This window comes from Anastrepha ludens, chromosome 5 (assembly GCF_028408465.1).
Source record: "Anastrepha ludens isolate Willacy chromosome 5, idAnaLude1.1, whole genome shotgun sequence".
Lineage (NCBI taxonomy): Eukaryota > Metazoa > Arthropoda > Insecta > Diptera > Tephritidae > Anastrepha > Anastrepha ludens.
The window spans coordinates 36928314-36945685 of record NC_071501.1 but is presented as its reverse complement, the minus strand read 5'-3'; the positions used below and the strand labels follow the sequence as shown (position 1 = coordinate 36945685).

Below are 17372 nucleotides of genomic sequence, written 5' to 3'. Positions count from 1 at the left end.
TGAGAGGAGTGGGATCCCTTTAAAGCCTTTGGTCTGCTCCTTGAAAAAGTGTCCTCGCGTTAGCTCAACGAGTACGCAAACATGTAAAGTCGCGAGATCCTTCTGGCCACGGGTAGATCGGGAGCGCGCAAGATAACTTCTCATAGTTCTCATAGCTCATAGTTCTTGAGTGATACTGATGGCCTTAGGAATATAAGTGTCAGCCAGATCAATGAGTTTGCACTTAAAACAAAATCGTTTAACGAGAAGTAGCAGGTAAACTGCTGCTGTGGTATCCAAATGTACCGGCATCAGTCTAAGTGAGTCGGTTTAAAGACCGACTACCACTTCAAACTACCTTCCCACCTACAACCAATTCAGGCAATGCAAAGAAGAACTTAATGCTTTAGTGCGCATGACAGATATCACTCTCATCTGGGTACCTGGCCACCAATAACGAATCTGAAGCGATAGAAATTGGCTGTCACCAAGGCGAGCGCAAAAGAGAGATCTTCTCGCTATTCCAGAAGCAGGATACGTGCAAAATAACTAAACAGACGTCGCCCAATTTCAACAAATCCGGAATTGACGAGTTGTTGGGAAATCCATGAGCAGACATATTCAGAATTACGTCAACAATAACCGGCCACTGGCCCTTGGGAGACCATGGCAGGAAGATGGACTGGATGCACAACAATAAAAAATCTAACGAAACAGTCTCTTACTATCTGTGTGAGAGCCCAAGTCTGGGTGCTCTACGATATAGGATGGTGGGGGAATTCTCGATGGTTAACTTGAAAGAAATTGCAAAAAAGAAAATAGACGGCATAGGCAGATTAATAGTAAAATCAAGATGGTTTGAGTAATAAAAAGTAGTGCTTTTACAGGAGATGCATCAAAATGACATATTTTGTGCTGATTGGGTCTGGGCTGTGTCACTCAGACAACAACTGCACCGCCACCACCACCACCTAGCCTTTAATTCCCAATTCTGCCTCCGGACACCCTATACATTTAACCCCGACTGTCACGTCATGGAAACCTTAGCTTAAACGCGGTTACCGGCTAGAAGAACGGATAGTTTATTTGAAATGTGTGCATGAGTTTCTATCCCTTTAATGCTTATGTTTATTTAATGAAACCGAAGCGCTGAAAATTATGTATCGTCAAATCATCTAATTACGAGTATTGATTCTAATTCACTCATTTCGCTAAATTTCAGGTGACCTCTACCGACAATGGTGTCAAATACTGAAAATCGACGAAGGTCTCTACCGCAACACGGACAAGAAAATATGCAGCGCTCATTTCCGCCCCGATTGTTTCAACAGTAACGGCAGTCTATCCCTGGGCGCACGTCCATCCCTGCAACTACGTAATCGCACCGCCACAGCCACAGCGCATATACTCAAACCACCGGCGCCGTATCGCAGCAAATGCATAGTGCGCATATGTCATGAAATGCAACAACTCTATAGTTTTCCCGCACAACGCAACCTTTGCACAAAATGGTGTCACAATTTGAAAATCGACTACTATCCCAAATTGCATGAGAATATGAATTTCAAAATCTGTCGGCGTCACTTCGAACCGAATTGTCTGTTGAGTGGCGGAAAATTACATGCCGAAGCAGTGCCTACCGTACAGTTGGGACACAACGATATGAACATTTATCAAAATATGGTGGGAATGAAGCATAGCGCTAGCACGCCCAGCTATGATGATAACAGCAGCTTGCGCACCAGTGTCAGTACTGTGCACACTTGGCTGATGGACGTCGATGCGGAGACGAATGCCCCAAATGTGCCGAATGTAGGAACGAGTGGAATGGCGCGCATGGAACCGCCCGTTGATCTTGAACCAATAACAGTGGCGCCAGAGGTTGTTACCGATGATAATATCGATTTGACTGACAGTGCGTATATGCAATTGGAAGATGACTCTTATTATGCGGACTTTGAAGAGCAGCGTTTGTTGCCACAAAGCAGCACTTTTGTTGCCGCTGAGAGTACGGAAGTGATCGATTTGGATGCTGTGGATGCGGTACAAGAGCAATTTCCCAATTGGTCACAGCGCGATGCAGTGTTGGTGGATGATGACGACGAGGATGATGATGCGCTGTTGTGGCCGTTGAATTGAATAGTTTTAAGGAGTAACAGTAAAAATAATGAAGTTTAGTTAATTAAGTCAAAAGTTGCAAAGATAAGCAGAAAAAAAACAGTTATACTGAACAAGAGAAATAGAGAGAGGAAGAGAGGAAAAATATGAAAGTGCGTGAGTATCAAACATTAGACATAGAGAAAGAGAAAGGGAGATATATAATATATAGTACATAAAGCTGCAAGGCAGCTTAAAATTGCAAATGCAAATATGTGCATGACTTTTGATTTTTTTACATGTATGTCTACTTTATTTTGTATAAATGAATTCTTACTTAAGCTTACAAAATATTTTTTTTTTTATCTAACGTTTCGTTTCAACTTTCAATTAACGTTTTCTTAGTTTCTAAATGCACTCGAATTTACATATTCCATTTTGACCATGAAAAATGTACTAAATTTTTGTATTAATGAAAATAAAATTAAAAAAAAAACAGCGAGTAAAAAGCCTACCTAGGAAAATTTTAAAATTATTGGGATTTGCATTAAAAAGAATTTGCTATAAGAAAAAGTAAAAATTTATGCAACGAAGGTGTTAAAGCAGATAACAGAAATTGCATTTTAAAATTAAAACGCGTATTTATTAAGCAGCTTCCACAACAAATATTGAAAATTATTAGTTATGCATGCGTTGTGTACACAAATATTTAATCAGTGTTTTTTTCGGTTTTCGATGTGCTTTTTAACGTAAGTTTTTTTATTTATCCTTTAAAATGAAAACGAGTATAGTCCCTATTAGAAAAACATTTTGTATACTTCCTTCCGAAAATGATGTTTGTGCTGTTTTGTTTTTCAAATTTTTAATATATTAATAAAAAAATATCCGATGAACGAAGAATTTAATGCTGCCAAAATTCAAAATACTAAACAGTGATGAACTGGCTGGGTTTTAGAAGCAAACGCATGCAGAACAGATTTAAATAAAATTGAAAACAAATTTGAAAAATGCAGATAACTATAATTTTTTTTTCAAGTTTTAATGTTTTGGGGTTAAGCAAAAAATGTTTATAGCTAAACAAAAAACAAAAATTATTTCTGCAAAATACATAAAAATTTGGCATATTAAAATTAAAAAAAAAAATTGTGAAAAAGTAAAATACAGTATCTTCTCGATATATGCAACTAAATGAAATTAGAACCATTCTTTGTCATCGAGTTGACGTGGCAAAAGCGATTTTTTTACTTACTATTTGCATGGGAAAATGTTAATGACCCCTTTTTTATTTTAAGCTCCTACATCTATTTGAGTCAATCATGGGAAAGTAATGTAAAAAATATGAACTTCATTTGTATTTACATATATTGTATTTTGTATTTGCTGTTGTTGTTGTTGTAGCAGCAAAAACGTTTCCCATACATGTACGAGGAGTACTGCTGGAGTGACAGTCCTTGGTGGAAATCGAATGGAAAATACATTATTTTTATATTTTTAAAATTTTCTATAGAAAACTCGAATAGAACATATTGATGCAGTTTCTAAAAACCAAGTATTTGTGCTCAACATTTTTTTCATTTTCTGCTTTAAAGTGTATAATTTCAAAGTGTTACGGTTATATTGAGATTTTAATCAGAAATCTGGTTACTTTAAGAACATTTCCTAACAAAATTAAGATGAAAATTATAACTTATAATGGAAATATTAAATATTGCTAAAAAAAAAATATTGATAGGTTTCCACAAATTTTCACGGTTATGTGTTATTAGTATATACCTACATATGTATATAATTATAAAGGATCATTCAAAAGTGACGCCTCGATGTCAGTAGTGAATAATTCCTAGTTGGTACCTTTTTTATGTCATCTCTGACATTTGTCAAGTAGATAGTTGCACAATTTTAACCATGGATACTTGCACGAAAAGACACGTTTTTTAATTGAAAAGTAAAATTAAAATTATCGAAACTTACTATTATAAAAATGGTCGATCTTTAAGAACGACTTCGCGCAAGATTCGTAATTTTTTTCGGTAGAACTAATCGTCTGAATGAATCGACAATTCAAGCGCTGGTGAAAAAATTTCGAGAAACTGGATCTGAACGTTCTGTTCAGAATATTGCTGGTGTTGCTGAATAACCTGCAACATCGATAGCTCGATGTTCCCGACAATTAAGGTGCTGCCCCAATGCAGACTGGCTTTGCTTGCCGTACTTGTTTCGCCTGGCTTTGATAACTTGTATGGCCAAATTGGCGCTTTGAGTGTTGTCACAACAATCAGCTGATTCGTAAAAGGAAAAAAGAAACGGAGATGTTAGCCATACATATGTATGTAATAGGGCATAATACATTTTTGACTCATGAATGTTAACTGGAAGCCATGAAAAAATATTGTGAATTTTTCTTTTAATAGTAAAAATGGGCAATGTAAGACGCCAATCACACCAATGACGAAAGTTTTGGGTGCGCGAATTATATTTATATACCAAATCAAATGAAATGGAAGACAGGGGTATTCAATTCCTAATGTCGAATGCGCTGCAAATAGAACATTGAGCTATTTGAAACTTCGCCGTACTTCAAGCGCTTCAAGCAAGGCTGCCACTTGGTCTCATTTCATACATTTTTAGTATTGTTCTATTCATTTTGGACAGCAATCGAAGTCGTGCAAGCAGATGGTAGCCTGTCAGTCTGCATTGGGCGTGCGCCTTGAGACCTTCATGAACCGACTGTTTGGCAGATTTGACCTGAAGGCCATGCACGTGGTGGACATTTAAATGATGCCATTTTTTTACATATAATTGCTAAGAGTCGGATGTTGAATAAAAATAGTGAAAACTAAAGATTCTAAACATTTTTTTTTTATTATTTTAAAACAACATCTAGGCGCGTCTTTTGAAAGACCCTTTATATACTATTTTTTTGTTTAAGTTTTGAAGTACCAATATGCATTTAGTATTCCTTTTTAGTTTCGTACCCTACCGATAAAATTACTAAAATTATGCGCTTTTAAGCACGAAAAAAACAGTGCGCTTTCTTCCACAATTTCACTCTGATTCCATTTATAATTTTCTATAATCCTTATGTACCATTGATTGCTAATTGACAATAATCGGTGCTTTTGGGCTCCTCTCTGAATTGTGTAATTGTCATGACATTTTTGCACCGAAAAAGCAAAAAATTAGTATTACAATTAATTATCATATGCCTACATACCTACGTACATGCATACAAATAAACATACATATACGTACAATATATGTAATTTATACTTTTTCTTGTTAGCATTGCACGCCATAATAAGTTTTAAGGCCATCCAACTGTAACAATAAAAAAAGGTGCATGCACACATACATACATACGTATATGAAGGTACTCCCTTCTACTTCTAAGAAAAGGAATTCGACTTTTTTTTTATATTATATAATGAAATATTTTTAAGCTATGAATTTATATGATATATTTTTCATAAAATATAAATATTTTAGCCTGTATCATCTTGACAAGTTTTGAATTTTTGTCTTCAAAGTGAATAAATATTAAATAAATACTTAAGAAGTTGCTGGCTTTTTGAGATCAAAAAACGATCTGCGTTATGAGAAGAAGAATTTTTTGCCAAAACAACGACGCATTTAGGCTAAAACTTAAGACGTATTTTGATGTTGCCACGGAGTTTAAAGCATGGCATATACGAGGTGTGTTCAAAAATAAGGCGAAATTTCATTTTTTTCAAACTCATCAATTCCTATTTCATCTTCTTCAAAGTAGTCCCCCTCAGATGTAATAGTACACTTGTGTCAGCGGTTTTTCCAATTCTCGAAGCAATTCTAATATGCACTTTTTGGTACGTCCTTGAGCTCTCACCAGCGATTCCATTTTTGTCTCCTCAATCGTCGCAAAACGCCGTCCTTTCATGGGTCTCGTCAATTTTGGGAACAGGAAAAAGTCGCTGGGGACAAAATCTGGCGAATACGGTGGCTGAAACATGATAACGATGTTAATTTTGGCTAAATATATCTCACAAGCAAAGAGGGAGTGAGCAGGTGCATTATCATGATGCAAAAGCCATACCTTTTTTTTCCCACAATTCTGTTCGTTATTTTTCGTATTGTTTCACGCAAACGGCGCATAACTTCAAGGTAATACTCCTTATTTACCGTAGGACCTTGTTGAAAGAATTTCTGATGCACTACGCCATGTTAATCGAAGAAAACAGTGAGCAAAGCCTTGAGATTTGATCGAACTTGACGTACTTTTCTTGGCCTTGGCTCTCCTGGACTCTGCCATTGTGACGATTGGGCTTTGGTTTGGATACCATACCTTCATGCTCAAAATTTTCGAAAAGATTGCATGGCATGAGTCGACCGATATGCCGACATCCTCAGCAACTGCTCTAATTGTGATGCGACGATTCTCCATAACAATTTTCTTCACTTTCTCAGCATTTTTGTCGGTTGTTGATGCGCTGGAGCGTTTACAGCGAGCGTCATCATTCACAACTTCTCGACCTTCTGTGAAAAGCTTGTACCACTTGTAAATATTTTTTTGACTCAGAGTACTCTCACCGTTTGGCAATGCCAACATTTCAAGTGTTGTTAAGCACTTAATTCCACTTTTTACACAAAATTTGATGCAAAAAAAAATTAAAAAATAGTCGAAATAACCGTGAGAATTTGAGAATTCACCTAATTTTTTGAACACCCCTCGTATATTTTTTGGAAATGTTGCTAGAATGACAGACCTTAATCGCATATTAAATCGCCTAATGTTTACTCAAGCATTGTGGAAATATTTTTTCGAACTAAGCCAGCGTCACTGTACGGGGGTGAAATTAAAACAATCTAGGATGACAGCATTGGGTCGACCGCCGTAGCCGAATGGGTTGGTGCGTGCCTACCATTCGGGAGTGTGTAGGCGCGAATCGTCGTGATAGATAGTTTTTCCTAATAGCGGACGCACCTCGGCATGCAATAGCAAACCTCCGAGTGTATTATTATTATATTCTTGTGCTGTAGTTCCCCTGGCGAAAAGTAAATAAACGGCTTTTTAAATAATTGCATATATCCACTTTCGTTTGGTATCCATATTAACAACATTGAGTGGGTGTAAGTATTCAAGGCACTTGCCTCATTTGATATGGTATTTTTTGGGTGTTTCTTTGAAAGCGCGTGAAACGGAAACGAAATTTTTTTTTTTATTTTTGTTTTCAGTACTTTATTTTTTGATCGATTGTTAAAAAATGGTCTTCCAAAACAAGGCATGTCGCTGGCGACACGAATTCCGGGACTCTCAGAAAGGCAAAAAGGTTCTTGATCGGTATGAATGTCGTTATCGTGTGAACTACGATCTTAAAAAAAAAAAACGATTCGTGTAGCGTAGTACACATAACAGAAGTGAAACTTTCAAGGCAGACACAGAAAGAGGGAGAGACCCGAGAGGGAATGAGAGAGAGAGAAAGAATATATATCTAAATAAATTTACAACATTTGAAGAGAATGACAAAATTTACAAAAAACGTAGTCGACCGGTGTAGGTAAACGCAGGACACAAACCGTGGCAACAACGCTCACTACTCCGAGCGTTTATCACCCGCACAAACCAAAATATATTTCCTACAAGTGTGCACCAACCAACAAGCGCCAAAAAGTAGGCAGTGTTATTTCTCACAAGAAATTAGTAACCACAAGGAAAAACTCAGGAAAAATAGCCTAAAGTGTATCTAAGATATACATATATAAGGTATAGCTCTCTCTCTCCTTTTCCTCTACGTTATATCTTTTTTCTCTCTCGCGGAACGAAAATGCCGAAACGTTGCATGGCCTTGAAATTTTACTCTCCATTCTCGTTCATCCATCGACGCCTAAGAAGTTTCACTTCAAAAAGTTGAAAAAATCGCGGACGTTCAAAGATGAAAAATCTTTTTTGACCCTTTTTCTTGATTTTGAAAGTCCAAAAAAAAATACTACAATTTTTTTCCGAATGATCTGATCGTAGTTCACACGCTAACGACACCACTTTTACGTCATTTATAACGTTATAATTTTATTTCATCAAAATCGTTTCAGTAGAACCAGCTATATTTGTGTCCATTGTTAAGGTGAAGACCATATTTTGAAGGCTGACAACTTTTTGAACGAACTGCGTATGGTCAAAAAATTTGTTTTATTTTTTAACAATAGATCAAAAAATAAAATACTCAAAACAAAAATAAACAATCTGTTTTCGTTTCCATTTTACACGTTTACAAGGCGAGGGCCTTAAAAATAATTTTTGGAAACTTTAGTTCTTTGAAATTTAAAAGTCCCTTTGAAAATTAAATCAATGAAAAATAAAAATGAAAAACTGAGTATGCAGCATTACTATATAAAATCTATAGTTTCACATACTTATTTTGTTTACAATTGGGACGTAAATCGTTTCTCAGGCGTTTATCCGAATTGGTTATCGTTAATGTTGCGTTCGAAAAATCAGGTGGAGAGGGACTTGGCTTTACTTGGTGTTTTCAATTGGCGCCGGTGAGCACGAGCAAGAAACGGCTGTCGCGCTTTGTTAAACTCGGCCAAAATCGCTTAAGCGGTTATCGCGCCATTCAGGAAGAAGAAGAAGAATGTTGTCCCACAAATAGAGGGGTGTACTGTTTCATTGTCGTGTCCGAAAATAAGATGAGTTTTAAGCGTGGGTTTTCATGTCGAAAAGATAAGTACATTGCCTGCTGTACATTTTCCAAAGAATCTGGTAAATTCTCACAGGACTACCTATGTATCTCTGTCTCTGTCTCTATTTCATCCTATATCTTTCTCTCTTTTACTTCTATCCTTTCCTCCTTAACTAACAACCCTTTTACTTTCCAGAGCTCGAATACGATCGGCTTTTTAGTTTGAGTTTTTTAGGAGCTACCATTCTCTCGGTGCTTCTTGGCTTGCCTTTTTCAAATTTCAATTTCACACTGCCTGCTAAGGTGTGCTTGCTTTTACAAAAAACAATTTTCTATGAGCTTGAATGGTAATCACGGACAAATCCACTCAAAACATCAAATAGTGGTTTGAAATTTAGGAACTTTCATGCAACAATATACGAAACTGATTTTTTTTGCTAGTCAATTGCTTAATTTTACAAAAATAAAAACATAGCATTAATACATCATGTTTCGACTTGACTTTAGCAACATTTAAAAAGAAAAACATTAAAAATTGCAAATGTTATCGCTGTTTGTGTGGAGCGCGTTTCTCCAGAAGTCCCTTGCGGTAATTATCACAACTCCTTGGAGATTCATCTAAAATCAACCGGGCAAGAGAAACTAGTTTTATTAATAGACAATCTTGTGCCTGATCGAAGCTTTTTTTTCAAAATTAACAATATGGCGGCCTCAGGAAATATTTTTCGGATTTTCGATAAAAAACCGACATTAATTGTTTAAAACAAATCGAAATTTTTGAATAAAAACAAATCCTTCGATCAGGCACGAGCAGTATAAATTTTATTGACATCTACCAAGCGGTTTTTAAGTTACAGTGATCCCCAGTTCAAAAAACATAGTTTGTGTGGCATCTATTCCTGGGCCATATAATAGTTCTTCAGCCGTCATAGCAGCTTCCAAAATATCGATTTGCTGTTGCCTACGTATCATTCCGCCTTCTCGAGTGTTATCGTTAGCGCGCTTATCTACCACTTTCATAGCTACTTGCTCTCAAACGCTCCGGTGCGCCCGAGCGACATTTGTTAATTGTTGAATAACTCGAAAAGTATTGGTCGGATCCACTTCAATTTTTCACTGAATATTTTTAAGATATTATACTTTAAGAAAATGCAAAAAACAATCCAATTTTTTTGAAAATTCTGACTAACCCTAACATAATAATAATAATATCATAATAATGACTATAGAGTTCCAACTTAAGCTATACGTGAAAGTATTTTCCAAAAAATATTTATCTCAATGTTGCCACCATTTTTAACGTAAATATTTTTTGTTTTGTGCCAGTAAAATTAAGCTAACTCCGTGCTAAAGGACAACCCTCCGTTGGACAACTTTTTTAAAACGTTCGATTGGGCACCGAGAACTGACCTTTTTCGACCTGTTCGGGTATCCTCATTAAAAGGTTACGTCCATAAGTTGATAGAAATCGAATTTTAGGAAGCTACCTGGAAGCTCAAGTCGTTAGCTATAATAGAAATATATCAAATTAACGTCTAAAGTCGAAAAAATCTAACCAGACCCGAGGGCCCAACGGAGGATTAAATCACTTTGATGCAATGGCAATTGCATGCAAACTTAGGCAATTAAATGCGCTATTTAACCATAGTTAAGTGTAAACTGTAGTTAAAGCTCGATGAAAATAAGCCTTAATATTCAAAAAGCGTTCGCATAGTCATAAGACTTGCAAAGGAGGGTAAAGTGAGAGAGCTAAGCATCACTTCATTTTCGGTTGTTAATTTTTGCTAAGCGAATTTCTGCACGCAAAAATTTATAAAAAAAAACAAAATAAATAATTGGCGCGTACTCTTCTGTTAGGTGTTTGGCCGAGCTCCTCCTCCTATTTGTGGTGTGCGTCTTGATGTTGTTCCACAAATGGAGGGACCTATAGTTTCAAGCCGACTCCGAACGGCAGATATTTTTATGAGGTAGAAATACATGGCAGAAATACACTCGGAGGTTTGCCATTGCCTGCCGAGGGGCGACCGCTATTAGAAAAATGTTTTTATTAATTTTGCTTTCACTGAGATTCGAACCAACGACCTCTCTGTGAATTCCGAATGGTACTCGCGCACCAACCCATTCGGCTACGGCGGCCGCAAAAATTTATAAGCAGCTGATCAAAGAGAAAAGAAGAAAGAAAAAAGTGTTAAGAAAAAAATTTGAGAAAAAGTAGAGAAAAAATTATAAATAATTAAGGGGGTATTCTAGTGTAGAGGCTTAAATTTCGTCCGAGTTTTGAAGCGACGATAGATACCAGTTTTGTTCGATAGGTATGATGAAAAAAAAATTCTGAGGGGAACTTTGGACTCTACGTAATTCGTTTTGTGTTTCACAAAATTTAGCTTTAGCTTAGTAAAACACAAAACGAATGACGTCGGCATATCTGTCAAATTCGCTCAGAGCCGAATAATGGTCTGCTAGGTAGTATACCTATAAAAATCTTTTCACCATGATTCCAACCCTCCTGGTGATCTGAAAAATAAAAACCAAACGGATCCTTAATTATTATAGATGCCGCTATCGAATGAGCTTTGGACAAGTCAAAAAACAATTTGTTTCACAATATGGCGGCTGTTAAAAAAAAATTTGTTTGCATATTTCCGATTTCCGATTTTTTTTTTAAATACTAAATGAAAAATTATAGTTTCAAGCTAGAGTCATCCGATGAAGGAATGTATAAAGAGCATTCTACCCAAAATTTGAAGTAAATCGGTATATTAGAACTCGAGATATCCTTACCACCAGCTCGAAAAAAGTACCTCGCGTTCAAAGTTTTCGGAACCGATGCCATATCACCAAAAAGGCTATAACTCATGAAATAAACGGAATTTTAAAAAATTCGCTTAATGAAGTATTTTAAATATCTAAACTTTGAAAATATGCAAAAAAAATTAAATTTTTTCAGAATTCTACACTAGAAAATGGGTTTTATATAATTGGCAAATTTCTTAGGTAAATCTTGTTTGAGTCAGCCTCAACGCGAACAAATCGTTGCCAAAAATTACAATGCAGTATGAAAACCAATTTGGAAATTTTTTCCCACATATTTTTATTTTTGTATTTCAGAGTAATTATTTATTCACATACCATCCACAATAATGCCGAATGCAAGGCGCATCTATTCGAGGTGGTGACATTCGAGCGGTAACAACATTTTTTAAATTGGATCTGTCAAGCGAAAGAGAATCGAAGAATGGCAAATAGATAAAATTAGTTTGTCGCGCATTCGCAACACAACAACAACTTTCCGTCGTTCCGTTTCACTGGCATTTCTAAATTAAAGGCGAATGGAGAGAAATCAGCTGCTGCTCTAACCAAACCACCTTCTATAGATACGCCTTGGCTGTATGTTTTTATAGAAAATTTTCGAGTTCAAACAACAAGGCAAGGGGCTTCACATTAACTTGGAAATTTGTTGTTCGTTACTGGTACTAAACAGCCCTATTCTGTGTATGCTGTGCCACTACCGAGATATGCGTGTTGTGTAATTTTGTGTTGAGCTTCCATATTATATGTATACATATTTCAATTCAATTCTATATATTTTAATCAAAAAATTACAAGGTAGTTTCCAAATGTAACCAATATTAAGGCTGATCACCTCAAAAATCAAAACAAAACAAAAACTGCAACTTTAATTTTTTCATACAAAATAAAAATTTAATTAAAAAATACCTGCACTTCCTTCCTCAACGCTCTCTCTCCTTTTGAGTACTTTGAAGTTAAATAAAATGGATAAAGCATTAAAAAATGGAAACAACATTATTTTTGTGTTAAGCTGAATCGAAAATTCTTTCAATTAATTTCTCATTTTTATAATTTTTTTTTTTTTTGCAAAGCATAAATGAGTTGCACTTGTATGGCAATTTTTTAGAGATGCATAAAATTATTAGAAAATGCGCTATAAGCTATTTTTTATGAAACTAAAGATTATTGAATAAGAATTAATTTCAATTCGAAGATACTTTTATCGAAACTGAAGTGAAAGATTCCAATAGAAAATCAAAAATTAAACAAAACAGAAAATTAGATATAAAAAAGAATAGTAACTTAATTATTTGTTAAGGGAACGAAAATTGAGAAACTTCAAAATTAAAAAAAAAAACAAGAACAAGAACAACAAAAAGCAGTAGTAAAACCGAAAACGAAGTGGCACTGCAAAATTATCAAACGCAAAGTAAGGATCTGAAAGTGAAAATAAAGTTTACAAGTAGATACTAGAATGATTGCAAAAGAAATGAAAATAAAAAATAAATTAAAAATTCAAAAAATGTATTGGAACTGGCACAAAAATTAGAATTAAAGCAAAATTTTTGAAAATGAAAAAAAGAAAAAAATATAAAAGAAATCAAGGCGAATCTATCAAAGGTGATGTTCGTAAATCAGCTGAGTTGTTTTTTTCTTTCGCCGTGTCCATGTGGCTATCAGCTCGGAATGAAACAAGGCGAATTGATTTTTTTTTCTAGTTTCTCAATACTTTGCTTTGACAATCAAACGTACAGAATAGTGTTGTTTGTCTAGTGCCCCCGCCTTGAAAGAAATAGAAAAAAATATTAAAATTTCAAAAATTTATTTGGAGTGGCACAAAAATTACAATTAAAGCAAGGCGCATTCATTAAATGTGGTGGCACTAGACAACAACAATGTTTACTACGTTTGTTTGTCAAATAAAAGAAAAACAGAAAACAAAGAATGAATTCACCTTGTTTCATTCTGGGCTGACAGCCACATTGACATGGCGAAAGAAAAAAACAAAAACAAATCAGGTGATTTACCGATACCACCTTTAATAGATTTGCCTTGAATTAAAATAAAATTTTTGAGAATGAAAAAAAAAAACGAAAAATTACAAAATAAATGAAAGAAAAATATATTAAAATTTCATAAAATTCTTTTGAAGAGGCACAAAAATTACAATTGAATCAACATTTTTGAGATAAAAAAAAACGAAAAAATTACAAAAGAAATGAAAAAAATATATTAAAATTTGAAAAATTTTATTGAAGTGACACAAAAATTACAATTAAAGCAAAATTTTGGAGAATGACAAAAAGACGAAAAAATAACAAAGATATGAAAGAGAATATTAAAATTTCAAAAAATTTATGTGAAGTGGCACAAAAATTGCAATTAAAGAAAAAAATTTGGAGAACGAAAAAAGAGAAAAATTATAAACAGACACACTAAAAAATAAAAACGAAATAACTTTGCAAAGCATGGATTCAATTTTATTGTAGCATTACTTTGTATCAAAAATATATTTTTTTTAATCTATGCAAACAAATAATGTAATAAGTAGATTTCGACAAAACACAACAAAAAATAAATAAAAATAAAGACAAAACATTTAACAAAATTCTATTAAAAAAACATAAATATTTCTTCGCTTAAATATGCGATTTTCTTAAAGTGCTGCTAAATTAACTGAATTCGTGGCAAAATTGAGATAAGTTAGTAGATGTAATTTTTGTTTTGTGTTGTTTATTGTATTTCACATAACCACAAAAATAAAAAATAAAAATTAAAAAATATGCTGCTAAATTAACTGGCAAAATTGTGTTAAGTAAGTAATTACAAGCTTTTTTCTATTGTACGTAAGTCTGTACAAGAATTTTTTTTCACATAACCTCAAAAAAAAAAAAAATTAGTTTGTTCATTAAATACATACAAAAATCACAAAAATAAAAACAATATATTTTTTTAAATTAAATACTACTTGCAAAGTGCAAATTGAAATCAACAAACTTCCCATCTCAAGCAACAAGTAAAAAAATAAAATTATTTTATTGTATATAATTTCAAAACTAAATTTGAGACAGAAAATTGAATTTCTATCATGTATAATACAAAATAATGAAAGAGTAACGCAGAACCAAAAAACAAATGAAAAAAAAAATACAATAAACAAATCAGTCTTAGCGTTTTATATTACTTTTTGGCTATTATTTAATTTTTTTATATTATTATTTTTATTCAATTTTTTTTATATTATTTAATTTTATTTCATTATTATTATTATTTTGTTTCATTTAATTTATTATTATTATTATTTTTAAACTGATCGCAGTTTCAGGCACTCTTAGGAAGTATTTAGAATTGGAATACCCCCCAAAACAAAAAAAAAAAACAATAACGTCTAAAGTAACTCATATAAACCAGTATACCTACATAAATTAATAAATAGCGTGGATGTATATACAGTATTCAGCCAAAAAATTAGAAGCCCTATATAATTATCAGCTCTGTCTAGGAAATAACTTAAAATGTAAAAATATTCAAATTAACTGTCCCTTTTAGTTAACCAGTGCAAAGTAAGCTTAACCAAACAGTTTTTTTCACAAATTCTTACTTAAAAAAATACTATATATATATATTTGAGAAACTTACTTCACAGAAATGCATAGAACGGCGAAGTAAGGTACATTTGCCTTGGTAAATATCATTTAAAGAAAAACAAACATTATTTTACTAAAATTGAAATAAAAATTTTTTTTTTTTGGTTGGATACAGTATATTCGTCACACACTGTAGTAGTCGTACGTACATATATACATATGTTCAACTATTCAGTGTAATATTAAGAAAAAAAAAAACACAAGCATGCATTCAAACATACATATATTACATACATACCATGTATCTATACATAAATATGTAACTTGTTTTAAGAAAATGCAACATTCATTTGTGAAGTAAAATAGTATATATATATATACATAAAGTAAATAAAAAATAAACGTGTTTATAAAGCAAATAAATACATTTTATATTCACGATTTGTTGAGTAAAAGGAGAGATAGCAAAGAAGGTCGCAGTACCCACCAAGGTTGGGTTAGGTTAGGTTGCGGTGGTTGCCACTCCCGGCAAGTGATACCACTTGTTTGGACTCAAGTGTTATATGATATCTGCATTTGCTTTCCTTCCCCTAACTAAGTTGCTTAAACCACTTAGGTCTTTTCAAGAAGGTAATTAGTCCCTCCAGTGAAACATTTTGTAAATTTCCGTGGTCTGCAAAGAAGTAATCACCAAGATATTTGGCACGGCTTTTTTGAAGTGCAGGACATGCACAGCGGAGGTGTTGTACCAACTCAATTGCTTCTTCATATCCGGAGCTCCTGCAGAAGTCATTGTGAGGTATACCCATTCTATTGGTGCCAATAGTGCAGTGACCCGTTATAACACCTGCGAGGACGCTGGTAGTTGACCTGTTGAATGATCTGAAAGATCTGTTGATGATAGATTACCAGGTTTGCTATTTAACTATGGTGAAAAAAACAAAATTGTGAAGGGAAGTTTGGCTGCTACATCACTTGGGAGATTCTACAGCCGAATTCCGATTGTTTCACATGTATTTACACAGTCGTCCAATCATTCATTGTTCAGATGGTAACGAAATGTTGTCATTGGTTGATTTTTTTCGTATATCACTAACACAATCTCAGTTTTTTCGTAAACACACCGCCACGTCGTGACCTAAGTGACGTCAACTCATCAGCTGATTCTGTCAAATTCGCTCAGAGCCGAATAACGGTCTCCTACGTAGCACACCTCTACAAATCTTTTCACCACGGGCCAAACACGGTAATCTATCATTCTTGCTAATAATTCCCAATGTATGTATGAAACCCAAAGTTCTCTCTAATAAACGTTAAGTTATTGTGGATGACTTTGCTTTGGTTTGTTATCGTACCTTTTAAACTACCAAATTTTATAGAAATTGTTAGAAAAAAAATAATTGGATAAAATGTTTTAGCTTAAAAGAGATTTCCGTTACACGTACATACGCATACCACGATCCCATTATTAAAGGTTTGCTCACTTGTGACATTAGAATTCTGACATCCCCTTACAAAAGGTCGCAATTGAGAAGGTTGAAGAAAGTGTAAAAGTTATATACCTTTTTGATAAAAATGGTAGTAAAAAAGGTTTTTTTACTTAAATTATAAATAAATATATGGCATGATATTAAAAAAATGGTTCAACTTAATCCCAGAATTATATTTTGTGAATTAATTTTTAAACTCAAAACTAATCGCGAGGTTTCGCTGATGTGCACGATCGTTCAAACTCAAAACTAATCGCGAAGTTTCGCCAATATGACGCTTTATGTAACCTAAGCATTCTGACCCTAATGAATTCTCTCATGGAAGGTGCGGATTCATCACAAACTTTGAACTTTGAAGGTGTCCACCTTTGCTGTTTTGACCCCCAAGTCACGATTATTCTTACATTCCTAACTACTGGGCAAATTAGTTGTAGTTATTTAAATTAATTATTATTATATGGGCTGCGGCCGCCGTAGCCCAATAGGTTGGTGCGTGGCAACCATTCGAACTACGTGGGTTCGAATCTCCGTGCACACCAAACTGAAGTAATACATAGTTGTTTCTAATAGCGGTCGCCTCTCGGCAGGCAATAGCAAACCTCCCATGAAAAACCTTCTCATATAAAATATCTGCCGTTTGGCGTCGGCTTGAAACTGTAGGTCCTTCCATTTATGGGGCAACATCAAAGCGCAAGCCACAAATATGAGGTGGAACTCGGCCAAACCCCCAATAGAGGGTGTGATTCTAAGATTATTTGATAATATCGGATTTCGGG

The 17372-nt window shown here is 34.2% G+C and overlaps 1 protein-coding gene across 3 annotated transcripts in view; it reads left to right on the top strand.

Annotated features, from left to right (window-relative positions):
- LOC128863800 (uncharacterized) overlaps window positions 1–15388 on the top strand; it is a 77349-nt gene extending 61961 nt beyond the window's left edge. For all 3 annotated transcript variants that reach the window (XM_054103152.1, XM_054103151.1, XM_054103153.1), the window contains exon 10: window positions 1202–15388. In XM_054103152.1, coding sequence (XP_053959127.1) covers window positions 1202–2118 — 917 coding nt within the window. In that variant the 3' untranslated portion in view covers window positions 2119–15388. The remainder of the gene's footprint in view (window positions 1–1201) is intronic.
- The last annotated feature ends 1984 nt before the right edge of the window (window positions 15389–17372 follow it).